The sequence below is a fragment of the Heloderma suspectum genome, chromosome 1, assembly GCF_057233095.1.
Source record: "Heloderma suspectum isolate Gila_16-S chromosome 1, 16-S_ref, whole genome shotgun sequence".
NCBI classification, from domain to species: domain Eukaryota; kingdom Metazoa; phylum Chordata; class Lepidosauria; order Squamata; family Helodermatidae; genus Heloderma; species Heloderma suspectum.
The window spans coordinates 310,036,700-310,053,746 of NC_139458.1; the positions used below are offsets into that span (position 1 = coordinate 310,036,700).

The 17,047-nt window shown below is 40.7% G+C and overlaps 1 protein-coding gene across 2 annotated transcripts in view; it reads right to left on the reverse strand.

Moving 5' to 3' along the window:
* Positions 1 to 777: 777 nt before the first annotated feature.
* Positions 778 to 17,047, reverse strand: part of EPHA7 (EPH receptor A7) — a 262,568-nt gene continuing 246,298 nt past the window's right edge. For both annotated transcript variants that reach the window (XM_084827132.1, XM_084827131.1), the window contains 4 exons: positions 16,829 to 16,978; positions 9,817 to 10,010; positions 4,554 to 4,709; positions 778 to 2,815 (listed from right to left, as the gene is read on the reverse strand). In XM_084827132.1, coding sequence (XP_084683258.1) covers positions 2,701 to 2,815; positions 4,554 to 4,709; positions 9,817 to 10,010; positions 16,829 to 16,978 — 615 coding nt within the window. In that variant the 3' untranslated portion in view covers positions 778 to 2,700. The remainder of the gene's footprint in view (positions 2,816 to 4,553; positions 4,710 to 9,816; positions 10,011 to 16,828; positions 16,979 to 17,047) is intronic.

Genomic DNA, 17,047 nt, shown 5'->3' on the forward strand with positions numbered 1-17,047 from the left:
TATATTTCCAAAAATATATTTACAGTCTATTACAAAGATTACAAATGGAAGTGTCTATGTAATGGGATTATGTTAATTCAAATATTTTTTTGTTTGCCTTTTTTTACAGATTTCTTTTACAAAGGGGAAAAGAAGAAAAATTAGTATAATCAAAATGATTTCTCTAACCAAACAAATAAATAAAATGACAAATATAACACTGTACAGTGCTCTAAAAGGAAAAAAATGGGGGAGGGCAAATGATCCATTTGAGTTTTCTGTCACTATCTTTGGTCCTAAATGTGGGAAAACACATTATGTAGTGCTGAAAAATGTTCTTTGTGTGTGTGTGTGTGTGTGTGTGTGATACTCTGTAAGTAAAATAGAAAAATATAGTGCATTTTCAATGTAGTCAGAGCTCACTGCACAGAAATGTGTGTACAAAACAAGACAGTATAAATAGAATGTACAAGTTTTACAAAGGAACATTTACAGGGTTATATATATATATATATATATATATATTGTGGATGCCCACATTACCAAACAAGACTTAATTTATATGAATGATCCCTGGGATCTTTCTCTATGAAAACCAATGGGAGCAGCCCAGTTCTCTTTGGAAGTACAGCTATTCACTGCTGGGGTAGCTCATGATTTTCATGATATTTTTGACAGCATTCATCACCTGTTTTGTATATATTCCTGCAACACACTTTGTTATTGCTTATGGTAGTTCTACATTTCACTCAACTCAAGTACGCATATATTAAATTAAAACTGTTTTTTTTTAAGAATTCTCTCACTCAATAGCTACCTTTTCAGTCAGAAGTCTTGAATGAATGTGTGTGTCTAGAGCAGCTTGTAAAAAACAAAACAAAGCATTGAAATTCTGAATTGCCACTTGCCTTACACTCTACAGCTCTAATAGAAAATCCAAAGGCACCATCTGATAGGAACATCTTTTGTGCAAGCCCCACATCTGTTGCTCACCTCTCATTCATTTTATTAGGGCTTGAACAGGAGGAATGCAATCCAAAGGAAGTTAGGTGTACTTGGCCCCATGAAATTGCTGGGGCTTCACAGCACAATTAAGCCCTAAAATTACATTGATTTCAATTGAATCATAACTTTCTCTGGCTGGATTGGACCGTGCCTGAAAGGTGCAATCTAGAAAAAGTTAGTTCATACCAAGATCATACATTAGTGGTGGCGGTGCTCCAATTCAGGAGGTAGAGGAGCACCTCTGTTCCTCCGGCAAACGACTTCACATACAAAGTGGGTTCCCACAATGAGCACAATTCTTTGCATCAGAAAGGAGATGGAAATTTGTGTGAACTGGTTGCACGCCCAATGGGGTGGTCTTTATGAGGGGATGATGTCATATGTGAGATCATCTGCATGCTCACTACTCCACCAGAGAGTAGGTATGCAGCGGAATTGGGATGAAGTCTCAATTGAAAGCAATGGAATTTAAGCAGTTAAATGCTAATTTCCTAATGTAAATGAGATGTAGATACTCCTACTGTCCTCTGGATTGCACACCTACAGCTTTATATATTTTTGCAAGAGGGACTACATTCAACTTAATCTCATATTGACCATTTGCCAGTTCTTTCTCCTAGACCTTCTAATGTGGAATATTGAAACAAAAGCCACAAACACACATGCACGCACACACACACACACGCACCAATAAACCCCCAATGTGCTCTGATTAAAAGGCTAGGCAACACTACAGTATTGTACCTGCTTTGGATACACCTACAATCCATCTTTCAATGAAAGGGGTTTCAACATGTTTAAAGTTGCACATGTACAGCTTCCATTTAACCCAGGCAACCTACTAAAGTCATCTTTCAAACCATTTCTTTAAAAGTGCCTAGGATTTTTTTTTAGGGAACATTATTGCTAGGTTCTCCATTTTATTCATGTCCTGTTTAAAGAGATCATGTGATTAGTCATACAAAATTATTTCCAAAAATATCAGAACTCTTGGCAACTTCTTTTTTTTCCTGATTTCCTGCCAATTAGCAAACCACATCAGTGTGGTGTGGAATTAACAGACAAAAGTAAACTTCATAAAGAAAACCCTACCCTAACCCCACTTCACCCACCCAGTAGCCAGCCTCACACACATTTCTCACTTACACTTCTTGTGTCTTTAGAAACTTGTACAATCTTTCAAAAGTCCCCAGTGTAATCATGTGTCATGCTTAGCACTAAGAAGGTCTAAAGATATGTCATACTAAAAGAAGGTCTATATGAAGAAAGAACACAACTGATTTCTTTCTTTTTTTTTTTAAGGGAGTTTGAAATCAAAGGTTTAAGGAAAATATTTTGTTGACTTTAACAATAATATCATGATTTTTTTCTGACAAATATATTCTTTCTTTTTAAAATCCCTTATGTACACTTGAAAAAGTCCATTAGATAAAAAGGAGGTTAGAGAGTTCAAGGTGTTCATAGGTGTTTCAGGTAGTACTTTGTTTATTGTCACTGCTTTCGTTGCCGCCATCGGTGGATCCATTTTCCCTTTTTAAGTAACTTTCTGGTGGCACTTAGGAGTTCAAGTCTGTAGGTGCTTCTTGTGGGCCTTCTGTTGTCTGCAGGAAGGACCCAGAAAATCATGTGTCTGTCTTCTAGCAGCACTTCATGCAGACTGAAGGCCGGCACTGTTCTCTCGAGTCTGTCATCTCCCTCATAAGGGAGAAACGTCTATCACACTTGGATGCCAGTGCCATGCAAATGTAACATTTGTGCTCTCATAGTCTGAATGCTGCTCATGATTTTCTTTTGGTGGCCAACCAATGTGATGCCTAAGCTCATAATATCGCTAGGAGGGGGAAAGAAAACGGTTAATGATTAGGCATTTAACTGACAGTGTACAGGGACTGAAAAGAAACAACAGCAACATTCATAGAACAGACAACATTTTGTGCACCTGGGATATCAGTATGGGTATGTCTGATTTTTCTGGCAGCCATTCTATGATTTAGAAAGCTCAGTGCGTCCTGCTGATAGAGGGCATGGTGAGGCAAAATGAATGAAAATACCATTTACAATTGCTACTGTCTTTTCCGAAAGTGTCGTAGGTTCTCTCAAAGAAGACAGTATGACCTTTGCCCTGAGGGAATTATGCCACTTAGGGAGGGTAGTGGCCCATTTACATTTTGTCTGAGAGACTGGCAGCACAATCTTATACATGTCTGTTCAGATGGTAAGTCCCACTGATTTCAGTGAGGCTTACTCTCAAGTAAGTGGGTACAGGATTGCATCCCAGATACTCAGTATCCTCAGGTCAGATCACTTTTAAATTGCAGATTCCCTGTGGTGTGCGTGGCTGTCACACAGGAGAAAGGTATTTGAAGCAGAGGACGCAGATTCCTTAGCAATTGTCCGTCAGAGGACAACTGGAATTGAGATCACCCTAAAATCTGGTAACTTCTCTGGTACTAAAGGGTGGATTGTCTGGAGCTCCTGATGCTTCTGTGAAGATAATCCCTCAGGTCTCGAGATGGCCCTGCTACAAGATATTTGTTAGGATCTCCTTGGTTCCTCTTTAGTGCATCTGCTTCCCCTTATTTTTAAACAATGGGTTGGAACAAGACTTGTGCTCAACAGAGGAAGGGTCTGGGGTGGTGAATTTCCCCAGCTGCCCCTTCACCCCTCACCCTGCAGCCCCAGCATCAGCACCCACAGCTTTCCAAATGTTTGCTCTGGGGCTGCAGAGGGAAGGGGAAATGGGAAAAATGCCATCTGCTCCCTTCCAAAGGGAAGCCTCCCCTGGATCCTGGTTCCTTTTGCAAATGGAAGAATTTGCAGAGAAGCAAGGGTGTATTCAAATCCAGTGGGTTGGATCCAGAATCATTTCTCTGCCCAAGGAAGGATACTGCTAGCTGAATAGTATTTCCACATCCTCTCTTTCTCCACTGCAGCCCCTTGCACACTTTCCAAATCTCCTCTGGAAGGTCCCCTCAGTGGGGAGCAGAGGATGAAGAAATCCCGTTTCACCTGCCGGTAGAGAAATGATTCTGCATCCAGCCCCATGTATTTTAATATTGGGTTGTATCCAATTGGAATGATAGCTTTGCCTCTGCAAAAAAACACTTCTGCTCATATACACATTAAAGCATCTGATTTTTGTTGATCTCACAACCCTACCCCAATAAGCTGCTGAGGGTTGGGGGACCCCGCAGACCTGAATGGCGTATGGCGCAGAGGGCTTCAGTACTTAGGGGCAACTGGTGAAAACTGGGTGCCCTGGCTGGTGTGACCAGAAGCACTTTCCACTCAGGCAAACCCTCCACTGGATAAAATCCATTTTGTGTAATTTCCCAGAGTACTAGTTTATGTTTTATTTTATAAAATGCTGGTGGCCACCAGTCCTCTAAAAACACAAAACTCTTCTATTATTAAAACTTGATTACTCTTCTATTGCTTGTGTCCTCCACCTCCTATATTTGTGCTGAAACTATGGTGACTTGAGCTGCTATGAGTACCATTTAAGATAAAAGATCAGGATGTGGGGCGTTGTATCCAGTTTTATAATCACAGGTGCGCAATCCACTTACTCAATAGTCATCCTGGCCACAGTCTCAAGGTTATTGTAACCGGCAGCTGAAAAGTTATCCTTATATCTTTCCATCTTGATAGCTTGCAACCATTCTCCTACAGAGCAAAATGTTGTGAAATCAGGGGTGTTCTGGTCCAGAAGAGGGCTGATTGGTCTGGATTTGGAGGGAAACACGAAGCTGTCATTATTTTAGAGAAAAACAAAACAAAACACCAGAGAGGATTTTTATTTCCTGAAAGGAATGGAACATAACAATCTGCAATTGGGTTAAAGTCACAGCAGGCACCTCAGGGTTTTTAGAACATTCTTCAGCTTTTAGAAGAGCTTTCCCCAATCTAGTACCCTCCATTATGTGTTGGACCACAACTCACATCATTCCCAGCCAGTATGGGTATTGTAGTCCAACACATTTGGAGGACACCAGGTTGGGGAAGGCTGTCTTAAAACAAGGGAACACCCCCCCCCCATTAACTAGCACATTGCTTTAAACAATGAGAGGGCTTAGAAAAACAGAATACATTATATACTGGCAACAAAATAAAGACCTTTATATCTTATTTGGATCAGTGTGCCATGTTCTATCCCTGCAGAGCGGGTTGAATTTATAGAAATCCACATGAGATGAGCCTTGCTCCAAACATCTTGTGCTCAAATCCAGATAAAGGACACAGAGAAATGTGGTGACTATTATCTGACTTCTGGCACTGGGTTAAGGTACAGATAAAAGCTTCTCATAAGACCGGCGTGTTTTTTTCTTGCTATGGTGTTTGAGAAAGAGGTATCTGAAAAAGAGGTACGAACTAGCCTGCTTTGTATTTCTGTGATAGTCACCCATCTTGTTGACTCCACAGCCTGTGCTGGTCCTGCTAGCCTATCTGCACAACCAAAATCAGCACTGGAAATACCACAGTCCCTCTGTGGCTTGTGGATGCCAGACATACCTAATCAGTACACCTAATATGCAGAAAAGAAAACCCTCCTTCTGGAAGGAACCTTCTGGGACTGTAAGACCAGGACTGTTTTTTCATGTACACTTGTTGGGAGTAAGCTTCATTGAACACAGTGGAACTTGCTTCCAAGTATGCAAATATGCAGTACATTTTAATAGACCATTATATGAGGAAAAGTAGAGAGATCACAGATAAACTAGGGATATTATAAAGACAAAAAAGATCTGAAGAGAAACTGGCTTGGTACACACAAACTGTTCCACTTACCTTGGGTGAGATATGTTGGAATTATGGAGATTATAAATTGAGGTTATGAGCAGACATTTTTTGCAGTTTGACAAAAATTAACACTGGACAAAATATAGTGATTAATATTTTCTCCTTGAAATGACCTGACAAAGGCAGCCAATCCTGTTCACCTCCTTTGTTTTCCATCATTTACCCAGATAAAATCTATGAGGGAGCAGGGCCTTCTCTGTTATGATACCATCTTGTAGAAATCACTTCCAAGGGAAGTTCACTTGGTTACTTCCCTGATCATCTTCCACAAATATGAAATTATTATTTTAAAACACAGGAAAGCATTTTATAAGGCTGAGCATATGTGTTTATTGCTGCTATGTACTTCTAGGGATTATTTCTATTCTGCCCTTCCACATCAAAGTGTATTCAAGGGGGCTCACAAAAAAAGAACTAGAAATCTTAAAATGCAAAGTCATAAACAGAAACCAACAATAAAACTCCACATTTAAAACATCATGGGGAAGTCAAATAAACACTGTCTTCACTACATGCCAAAAGGCAGGCAGTGAGGGAACCAAGCACCCTGCCCTAGACAAGCTGTTCACCAGTCTGGGTGCCACAGCTGAGAAGACCTTATCTCTTGTGCCCAGCTGTCATACTTCAGATGCCAAGGGAACACAGAGGGGCTCTGTAGCAGAACAGAGTTCCAGGGCAGTGCCTGAGACAATTTTGAAGGCATCCTGTCCCAGGACACTTAGGGCTTTAAAGGCCAGCACTTTGAATTGAACCTAGAAACAAATTGCAAATACTGTAGTTGATAAGGGATTTGGAATAATATGCTCTTAGTCTTTCCCAGAACTCTGGCAGCCACATTTGACACCAATTTTCTGGACTGTCTTCAAGGGCAGGCAGCCCCACATAGAGAGCAATACAGTAATCCAACCTGGAGGTGACTAGGGCTAGGTTTGACTTCTCTGTGTAAGGTGAAAATGATGTAGCAGATGGAAATTGGGGATCTAGGAGCAATTCCAAGCTGCAAATCTGATGCTTCATGGGGAGTATAACTCCATTCAGAACAGACAGTACACTTCTCCCTGGATCATCAGGATCCCCAACCAACAGCATCTTCATCTTGTCTGGATGCTTCAGTTTGTTCACCCACATGCAATCTAAAATTGTCCCTAAACACTAGTTTAGAACTTCTACTGCGCTTCTATGATCTGATTATGGAAAACAGAGGTACTAGAGGCCATCCATATACTTATGAGACTGTTGGGTGACCTGAACCAGATGTTTCATGTAGATGTTGAACAGCATGGAAGACAAACCGAACCCATGTGGCACACTGTAAACCAAAGACCATGAGGGAGATTAGGAGTCCCCCAACACCACTAGGGCCTAGCCTCAAGAAAGGACTAGAGCCACCACCACAGCACAGCGCCTACCCCAGCCCTAGCCTAGCTAGGCCTAGAAGGATTCCATGGCTGATTATTTCAGAAAATGCTGAGAGATCCAGAAGATCCGCAAGGGTATAGTTCCCCTGTCCATCTCCCGACACAAGTTATCCTCTAGAGTAACCATGGCAGTTTCTGTCCAAAACCAGGATAGAAGCAGATCGGAAAGGATTCACGTAATCAGTATCATCCAAGGAATCTTGCAGTATATTTTAGTACATCTAGTTCTTCTTTAATCACCTTGTATTTTAAGGAAATTTAAATTTTTGTAACTTATTTTATTGGATGGTAATTATTTGTGTGTATTGTTTTTAATGTATGCTGCTTTGGGCTAAAGAACAAATAAAATTACAATAACATAGGCAAATTCTAAATGAGCAGTGGTCACTTCTAGGGATGTACGAATCCCCTTACTTGGGCTCCGCAGGGGGCGGAGAGGCAATCAAGTTCCTCTCCTCCCCCGGAATCCACGCTGGCTGGCTCCACTCCGCGGTGAGTCCACGGAGCCACCGGCCGGCTCCGTTCCACAAGCGATACGGCCGCCATTGCCATGCCATATCGCTGCTGATGAGAAACAGGAAGTGATGTGGACGCAAATGGCATCTGCTACGCCATTTGCGTCCCTGTTTCTTCTTGCGATAGGCTACGCGTCTGCATTTACGTAGCTATTTATGTAGCCTATTGCGCGAAAAAATGTCTCTGATTTTTCACGCGACAGGCTACGTAAATACAGACGCGTAGCCTATCGCAAGAAGAAACAGGGACGCAAATGGCGTAGCGGATGCCATTTGCATCCGGATCACTTCAAGTTTCTCATCAGTAGCGATACGGACGGCAATGGCGGCCGTATCGTTTGCGGAATGGAGCCGCCGGCGAGGAGGATTCGGTTCCGCGATGATCCGGCGGGAGGCGGAGGTGAGTGGGAACGTTCTGCCATGGACTCTGGAGTCCGTGGCGGAATTCTCCGACGTTCCTAGTCACTTTTAACTACGGATGTACGAAAGTCACTTACCTTTCCGCGCATAATGTTGATGGTGGGGGGGAGGTGTTCCATCCCTCCCCCCGGAATCCTCGATGGGGGGGAGGCGATCTGTTCCTCCCCCCCGGAAACCTCCACGGCCAGCTGTGCTCCGCGGCAGCTCTGCGGAGCAGCCGGCCAGGCCCAGCCAGGCCAGAGCCGTCCGCAGCCAGATTTCCAGCGCGGAGGGCTCTGGGGGAAAAAACAACAACAACCGTGTATGCAAACAGCAGCTACAGCCGCCGCCATTTGCATTTCTTATTTTTGCTGTCTTAATCTATGTAAATTTTTACATAGGCTAAAATGGCGAATCAAAAAGGGACGCAAATAGCGCTCGCTATGCTATTTGCGTTCCCCTTTATTTTCGCCGTCATAGTCTACATAAATATTTACATAGATTAAGACGGCCAAAAATAAGGAATGCAAATGGCGGCGGCCGAAGCCGCCGCCATTTGCGTACGCGTTTTTTTCTAACCCAGCCATGATAGGCTACGTAAAGATTTACGTAGCCTATCACATTGTTTTTGTTGTTGATTTTTTAACCCAGCCATGATAGTCTACGTAAATCTTTTGTTTTTTTCGTTGTTGTTTTTTTTTTACAAGACAAATGGTGGCGGCGGCAGCCGGTCGGAAGACCAGCCGCTGCAGCCGCCGCCGCCGCTGCCCGGAAGATCCGCCCCAGGTACGTCTCGTCCCGGGGGGGATCCATGAGGGGGCAGGGGGGTGGTAGGCCATTCCGCCACAGATTTCGGGGGGCTGAATGCACTGGCATTCGGCCTCACCGAGATCCGTGGCGGAATTCTCTGACATCCCTACTATTACCTATTTCTTTCAAAACATGGACTAGGGACGTACGAAAGGCACTTACTTGGTCCCGCAGCTTGCTTCGCGGTGGGGGGGAGGCGCTTCGGTTCTCCCCCCGAAGTTCAGGCCGGGGGGGGGAGGCGCCCCGCCTCGCCGAAATTCAGGCCGGGGAGAAGCGCCCCGTCTCTCCGGCAGCGAAATAAAAAAGTGGGGGGAAAAAAACGCACCCGTGATAGGCTACGTAACAACTGACGTAGCCTATCACGGCTGACTTTGGAAATCTAGCCGTGATAGGCTACGTAAATTGTTACGTAGCCTATTACGGGTGTTTTGTTTTTTTTTTTACTTTATTTTGTAATGGCGGTGGCGGCAGCCGGTTGGAAGACCAGCCGCCGCCCCCGCCCCCGACGAACCGCCGCCGAACTCCCGCTGGGACCCGCCGCCGAGAGGGACATTCGAGGGAGGTAAGTCCCATCCCGGGGGGGTGGCGGAGAATTTCACCAACAATTTCGGGGGGCCGAATGCATTGGTATTCGGCCTCCCCGAGATTCGTGGAGAAATTCTCCGCCATCCCTAACATGGACCCTGTTCAGCTTCCTTTGTCAGTTCCTCCTAGGTTTATGATAAGCTACGCACAACACAGCCTAGATTATCTGCCGGTTTACCCTTGTACAGGCATCTTAATCACGGGATGTTTGTACACCCCCCCATGGTGGCTAACAGCTGCCAAACTGAAAAGAAAATACAGCCTAGAAATCTGGCCTACACTAAGAAATATAATCAGTAACTTACCTGCTACAAGTTCCCAAAGGAGTTTTCAAGCTATTTGGGTTCCGAATCATCTTGTCCAGAATGCCCACTATCTGTTCAAACTTTGGCCTTTCTGCACGTTCTTTCTGCCAGCAGTCTAGCATCAGCTGGTGAAGGCCTGCTGGGCAGTCCATGGGTGCTGGCAAGCGATAGCCTTCTTCAATTGCTTTTATAACCTAATAGCCAAAACAACATTGTTTTGAATTCTTACAGCCCATGAAGAATCAAGCAGCCAAATTAAGCAATCAAAGCTTTATGAAATGTATCTTTCAAACAGAGCCCGTTGTTTTGACACGTGCATTCATGTTGCTGCATAATAAACTTGTTTTTATTTTCCATGCTTATTAAACAGATTATTTTGTGGTGTATGCTGAGAACATGGTTGCATTACCTAGTCAAATCAGCAGCAGGGAACAGCAATTAAATTCACCAAGGGTGCAGCTGATAAATTGATACATGAGATGCTCTTTGAAAGCAATAGCATTTGCCCAATAGGATTTTTTTTTCTTTTTGCAGGGAAAAAAGCAGCTTTTAAATTAATAGAGGTTTAGGCATTCATTCATGCATTCTGTGCAAGAAAATTATCTGAACATTTGTGGACAACATAAAGGTACTTAAAAAAAGAAAAGAACTTTCTCATATTCAACCTGACAACAAGCAAAACTAGACTTGAATGCAATGTGACACGAGTTAAGCACAGCTTGGCTGGGTGATATCTGAATGAATCAGTAGAAGGAAAGTCCAGTATTAACAAGAAAAGGTGGTGCGTTGTGATATGGGGCAGGAGGACCTAATGTCTGTAGGAAGAGTTACACCCACTTTTTGACTTCCTAGCAGAGCCCATTTGGAATTTAAGTAAAAGATCGGAACATGAAGCGGGGAAAAAATCATAGGAAACTGCTATAAGCCCCTAGGGCAGAATAAAAAAACACAGTGGGAAGCAATAAAGAGGTTGTATAAAGTGTTAAAACACTGGGGATGGGGGGTAGGGATTTGACAGACATAACAACATTAGAATTGCTAATTAGAGTGCTTGTTCCTGAAGGGTAGCACAGGACACTTTTTTTGCAGCAGCAGCAGTCTGTAGGAAAAAAAACAGGATCAGTGTTTTCTTCTGGAATTAGCCCTAGGAAATAAAGCTGCCATGATAAATAAAAGCTGGTGACAATTCAGTAGGTATTTATTTATTTAACACACACACACACACACACACACACACCAGTCTCATGTGTGCAAATTTTTCAGAATGCTGGACTGCAAAATGAAAGAGGACAGGAAAGAATGGCAAATAGACACCAAGAACCTACATTTCCCATAAAAAGGCAAGAGGGGGCTGCAGAAAACTATAACATTGTATAAAATCATAAACACAGACATCAACCACAAATATATGACTACATTAAGCCAACATCCTATTGGTCCATAAAGAAATATAGGTTGCAATGCATATATAACAAACATTTCAAGACAAACCTGGTGGAGACTTTACTCCCTATACTATCCATTCTGTTTAAACAGTATTCATTTTGTATCTAATGTGTTCAGTTTTGTGTCACATGCATTTAATTGGCTACAATTTTGTGTTTTCTTGTTCTATAGTCTTAATTATCTATGATGGTGACTGAATGTGGAGAATACACACAGGGGTTCCTGGAAGTTAGTTTTTTGCTTCAGGAATCCCAAAACATTTTCATTTATTTAAATTTGTGGAGAGTTAGGATTATGAAGAGAATACAGAGGAGGATATATAGAGAAAATATATAGGGAAAATATTGCAAAATAGATGAAGACAAAAATATTTGTTATTTTTTTACTGATAGTTTAATCTTATTGTTAGCTGCCTTATGGATTCTTGTGAGTAATAAATTCTTGTGATATAAATAAATAAATAAATAAAGTCACTACAAGACACAACTGTTCTTCACTCCCAAAATAATTATTATTACAATGAAATTTAAACTTAGACACCTATAAATAAAATGTGAATGCTCCACAGAATTACTACATGGATTACACACCAGAACAAAAAAATGAAATGAAATGCCTTGTTGATCTCCCTCAGTAAAGCAATTCTTTGACTGACTGGTGCCAATCGATCTAGAAATCCAAAACATGACCATGAGAATGTTGAAGCTGGAAGAATATCTCATCCAGGTAACAAAAGCTAAACAGAACGAAAGAGAAAAAGCGCCAAGGATAATAATGCCTTTTTTAAAAAAGAAAAAAAAAAGCTTTAGACCACTTTTATACATAGGCTCTGAACAAATAAAATCAGAATTTCAAAAGGGCAGCTTTATGTTTGATTGTAATGTGCTTGTAAAAAAAGGTAAATAATTCTAAGTTTTAACATCAAAGCATAATGATAAAGGGAGACAGGCAACAACTACATAGGAAAAGAATAAATGGTCTGGAGGTTTACGTTTCACATTATTTGGTTTCGTCTGAGAAAATACTCCATACTAAGGTGTGAAGGTATTTTAATCATAAATTTAAATAAATGTGTAGCCTCTTAGGTTTGCATGCAAATTGGATAAAAACTCGAGCAAGCTCAGCAGAGAAACAGATGTTAACACAGATCTCTCTAGTCCTGCTACTTGAAATGAGCATCACTTCAGGTTCACATAGGCAGATATATGTCATAAATAGTCTCCCTTGTCCTATTCACTCCATTTACTATTTTGTATATATTGGTGAATACAAATGACACAAAATGCAAGTAATATTATTGTGGTTAGCCAACACTGGGTTTGACTGAAAGAACATAAGTCTGAGTCAATAATAACTACATACTTCAGTACAAATGCTTCACCAAATCTTTAGTGGATTTACATGAACAAATTTATATCATTAGGAAATGCTGAGGATTATTTTGAATGGTTCTTCTAAACTACAAGCCTTCAAAGAGTTAAGAAAAAAGAAAATCATGTTTCAATTTGCTTCTGCTTATTTAAAATATCTAGTTTTCCCCTTCAAGAAAATTTTTGTGAAAGCCACTGTAAGCTGCTTGTCTGAAATTGAAATACCTAGAAATTGTCAGCCCAGCTAATAGTAAGATATGCATATTACTTCAAGTTCATTTTACCTGTAAACAGTTTCACATGCAAATTTTGGGTTCTAAAACAAAACAGAAGAGGAACAAAACCCATACATTTAATGGACTATCTCTTCTGCCTTGTGGTTTTCACTTGGTTTTTATTTGTTTTCTGATTTGCCTTTTTTTGTTTTGCAAAGCAGTAGGTAAATAAATGTACAGTAGACTAAAATAATTAAAGCTCTTTTTCAGCAAGTAGGAAATAAATGCTTTATTTATATCTTATTAGAAAATAACTGGTCTATTGTTCTCCATGTCACTGTAAGAAATAGAAGCTGCAAACAAAACTATCTGCTCCACTAAGCTATTTATGGGATAAGCAAATACCTTAAGCCCAATGCAAAACTCCAACAAGAAGTATGAAAATATCGATTTTGTCCCTTTCTATTAGAAAGGGTCCATTAGAAAGAGTTAGCCCTTTCTAATAGTTCTTTCCTTAGTATCCTTTGAGAGATAGGTAAGCTTTGCTTTGAGGCATCTTATATTCCTGTCAGACACCTTTTATGTTTGAATCTAGTACAGAAGGAAGGTGTCAAAAGGAGTGAAACTCTACTGGGTGTCTAGGGAATGTAAATATTTCTTTTTCTCTGCCCCAAGGACTTGTTTGCCCATATTTTGACAGTCCATGAAATCTCTGACACTGAGACCTGTCAAATATTAACAACTCTGCACTCTGCCAAACTGACTCATCATTTAGATTTTATATGGTAGATTTTTTTTACCCCGCCCCACCTCTGCACCAGCCTTCAGTGTCGATCACTCAATCTTAAGAATATTTACAGAGAAATGCCATTATTTCCTCTAATATTTATTTACACACAGAGACATGTTCACAAGGAAATGAAATTTCACTTGGTATCTACATTTTGATTTCCACGTATTATAAAACGATAGAAAATGGGAACCAAAAATGGATGTTACTGCCACGCTAAAGGTAAAAGCACAATTACACTAGAAATGGCCTCCCTGCAGTGGGTGGGAGCGGGGGCAGCCCAAAGGTTTCCAAAACAGAGTGGGTAATTTATAGATAGTTCTAGCAAAAGCAATCACCTTCATTTCGTGATAGTTTCACACTATACATCTACAATGGGTCATGTAGATTCTATGTAGAACTCAGCTGCAACTACAGTGAGTTATGCAAGTTCTTATCACATACAAAAACACCTCTGCTCCATTGACAGAAAGTATTCAGGTTCAGTTCCTCTTCAGATTGCCACATATCACCAGTCCAATACTGAACAATGTATTTGCTATTTGTCTTCATAACTCAAACCATTATGTGCTTTTATAATACATTTCATTTTGCTTCAAATGCAAAATACTAGAATTCTGGGATAAGCATAGAACCCGGGGTCATCCCATGAAGCTGACTGCTGAGACATTTGGGACAGATAAAAGAAAGCAGTTTTTCACACAGCACACAGTTAAACTATGGAATTCACTTCCACAAGATGTAGTGATTACCACCAATTTGGATGGCTTTAAAAGGGATTGGACAAATTCATGGAGGATAAGGCTATCAATGACTAGTCTTGATGGCTATACACTACCTCCAGTATCAGAGGCATTATGCCTATGTGCACCAGTTGCTGGGAACTTGAGTGGGAGGGTGCTGTTGCACTCATGTCCTGCTGGTGGGTTTCCTGTGAGCAGCTGGTGGCCACTGTGTGATGAGAATGCTGGACTAGATGGACCCTTGTTCTAATCCAGGGTGGCTTTTTTTTTTTGTTCTTATGCATATTGGTACCTTTTTTTTTTTGCTTTCAGTTCATTTCTCTACATAAAAAATATTTTTATGTAGCAAAGTGTGGTGTAGTGGTGAGAGTGCTGGACTGGGAGCCGGGAGATCTGGGTTCTAGTCCCCACTCGGCCATGGAAGCTCACTGGGTGACTTTGGGCCAGTCACAGACTCTTAGCCTAACCTACCTCACAGGGTTGTTATTGTGAGGGTAAAATGGAGAGGAGGAGGATTATGTATACTGCCTTGGGTTCCTTAAGGAGGAAAAAAGGCAGGACATAAATGTAATAAATAATAATAATAATATTTTAAATATTTATTATTAATTAATTTTAATCTATTTTATAGATTGATGGAAATGTATCCTTAAACTCTAGAGCTTAGCTTTTGCAGGATAAGGTAGCCTCAATATAAAGTATTAGGAACTGCTAAATAAGAGAACTACATAACTCTCTAACTCCATTCCCTAAGCCAGTGTTTTCATATGACTTATCTAGGCCTCTGTAAGAGAGTATGGACTCCCCCTTGCCATAATTCCTACTCTTGTAGTATGGGGAATAGCTTGCCTTCCCCTTTGCTGACTAGCATCCTTGAAACCAATTGACCAAACTATGTTGTCTATTGAACTGAGGGTTTATTGTGCCAAATTTGTGAACTGTTCCAGGGGGATAGCTACTCCACAGCTACACACTTTTGTGCTCAGGGGCTACTTAAGGCTTCTATAAGGGCAAACCACTCTCCTTTACATGTGAAAAAGACTAGGCTGTGGAAGGAATAAGTCTCTTTGAAAAGGTTAGTCATATAGGACTTCCATACACAACATGGAGTTCATAAATGCTTTTGTAAGAGCTAAATTGGGTGCCATGAAAACAGCCCCTCATTCTACACCTGATAAGCCTGAGGCCAAGATCAAGGGTGTGGGGATGACAACATGTTTTTTCTTCTTCTTCTATTTGTAAGAAAAAAAATGACAGACTGAGCCTAAGTCCTAGAATGAAAACACACACCATGTTATATGTTGTCTTTTGAAAGTGTCCCACACCCCCTACCTTTACTTGGAGGATTATATTATTTTGTTTGAATATAATTTGTAACAACAGATCTGATCAGATATAAAATGAAGAGAAGAAAACTGCTGCTTTGGATGTCTCTCTCTTTTAACTTTTCCATAATTTTATTATGATTCATGTGCTTGTGTTTGAGTGTTTTTGTAATTGTATTAGATCTTACAGAATATGTGGGCTTTTGTACAATGGCAGGGATCCAAAATGCCCTGTGGACAAGCGTAAAGTGCTTCTGCACATGCTCTTGCCAAGCTGCCTGCCTTCCCAGTTGAAGCCCTTCGTACTGCTTCAGAGGTCCACCAACCTCCATGAGGGAAATGCTTGAGGAATAGTAACTCCTGGACTAATGTGCAAATTGGTATGTAGTTATCTTTCAGATTTCGCACTTCTCCAAATTTTGTGATGCAGTTATTAGTTCAAAAAATACATATGTTCAGATAAAATACATTTATAAATGCATACGTTGAGAGAAAATACGTTTATGAATGCGTATTTAGATATGAATTTTCATGTGGCTTTTTTTAAAAAAAAGATTGCAGAATACTGCAGGAATAGGATAGCATGGACTTAGGAATGAACACATTTGAAAGTGACATGAACGATGAACCAGATATAAGAGTGATTTGGTATCCCTCCTCCAGGAGTGCCTTTTTAAGTGTGTAAGAGGAAGAAGAGCTGAAAAGACTCCATTGTGTGCATGGACCATGCAACCCTTTGTATCCCGGCCTTTGTCTAATAATTTATGTTTTCAAGTGTAATATCTGTGTATGCTTTTTCATGCACTGCCAGTTACTAAGCAATAAAAGACTACAAAATAGGTGGGGCCAGTAATTATGAGATATTTTAAATTAAAATACTTAGATTTTGTGCATTTGGATTAATAATCAGCTCACATTAGGTCAAATACATACAAAAATATACATTTATTCCTTTCCAAAATATTATTTTATAATACAAAATATGAGTTGCACTGACTGCCTTTGGGTATATTCCTACAGAGGGAAAAAATACCCAATCCATTTTATTAGTAAGTTCTACATATTCAGATCTTACATTATAAGCAATAGAAAAGGAGGTAATCATTGCATTTTTGGAACTTACATCTTGATTTGACATGTCCCAGTAAGGCCTCTCTCCATAAGACATTACTTCCCACATAACTATTCCGTAACTCCATACATCACTTGCTGATGTAAACTTGCGATACTGTATGGCCTCTGGAGCTGTCCACCTTACTGGTATTTTGCCACCCTATAGAAACAGAAAGTTTCCGAATCAAACTTGCATAGTGATAATAATAACATGGTATGTTTTATCGAT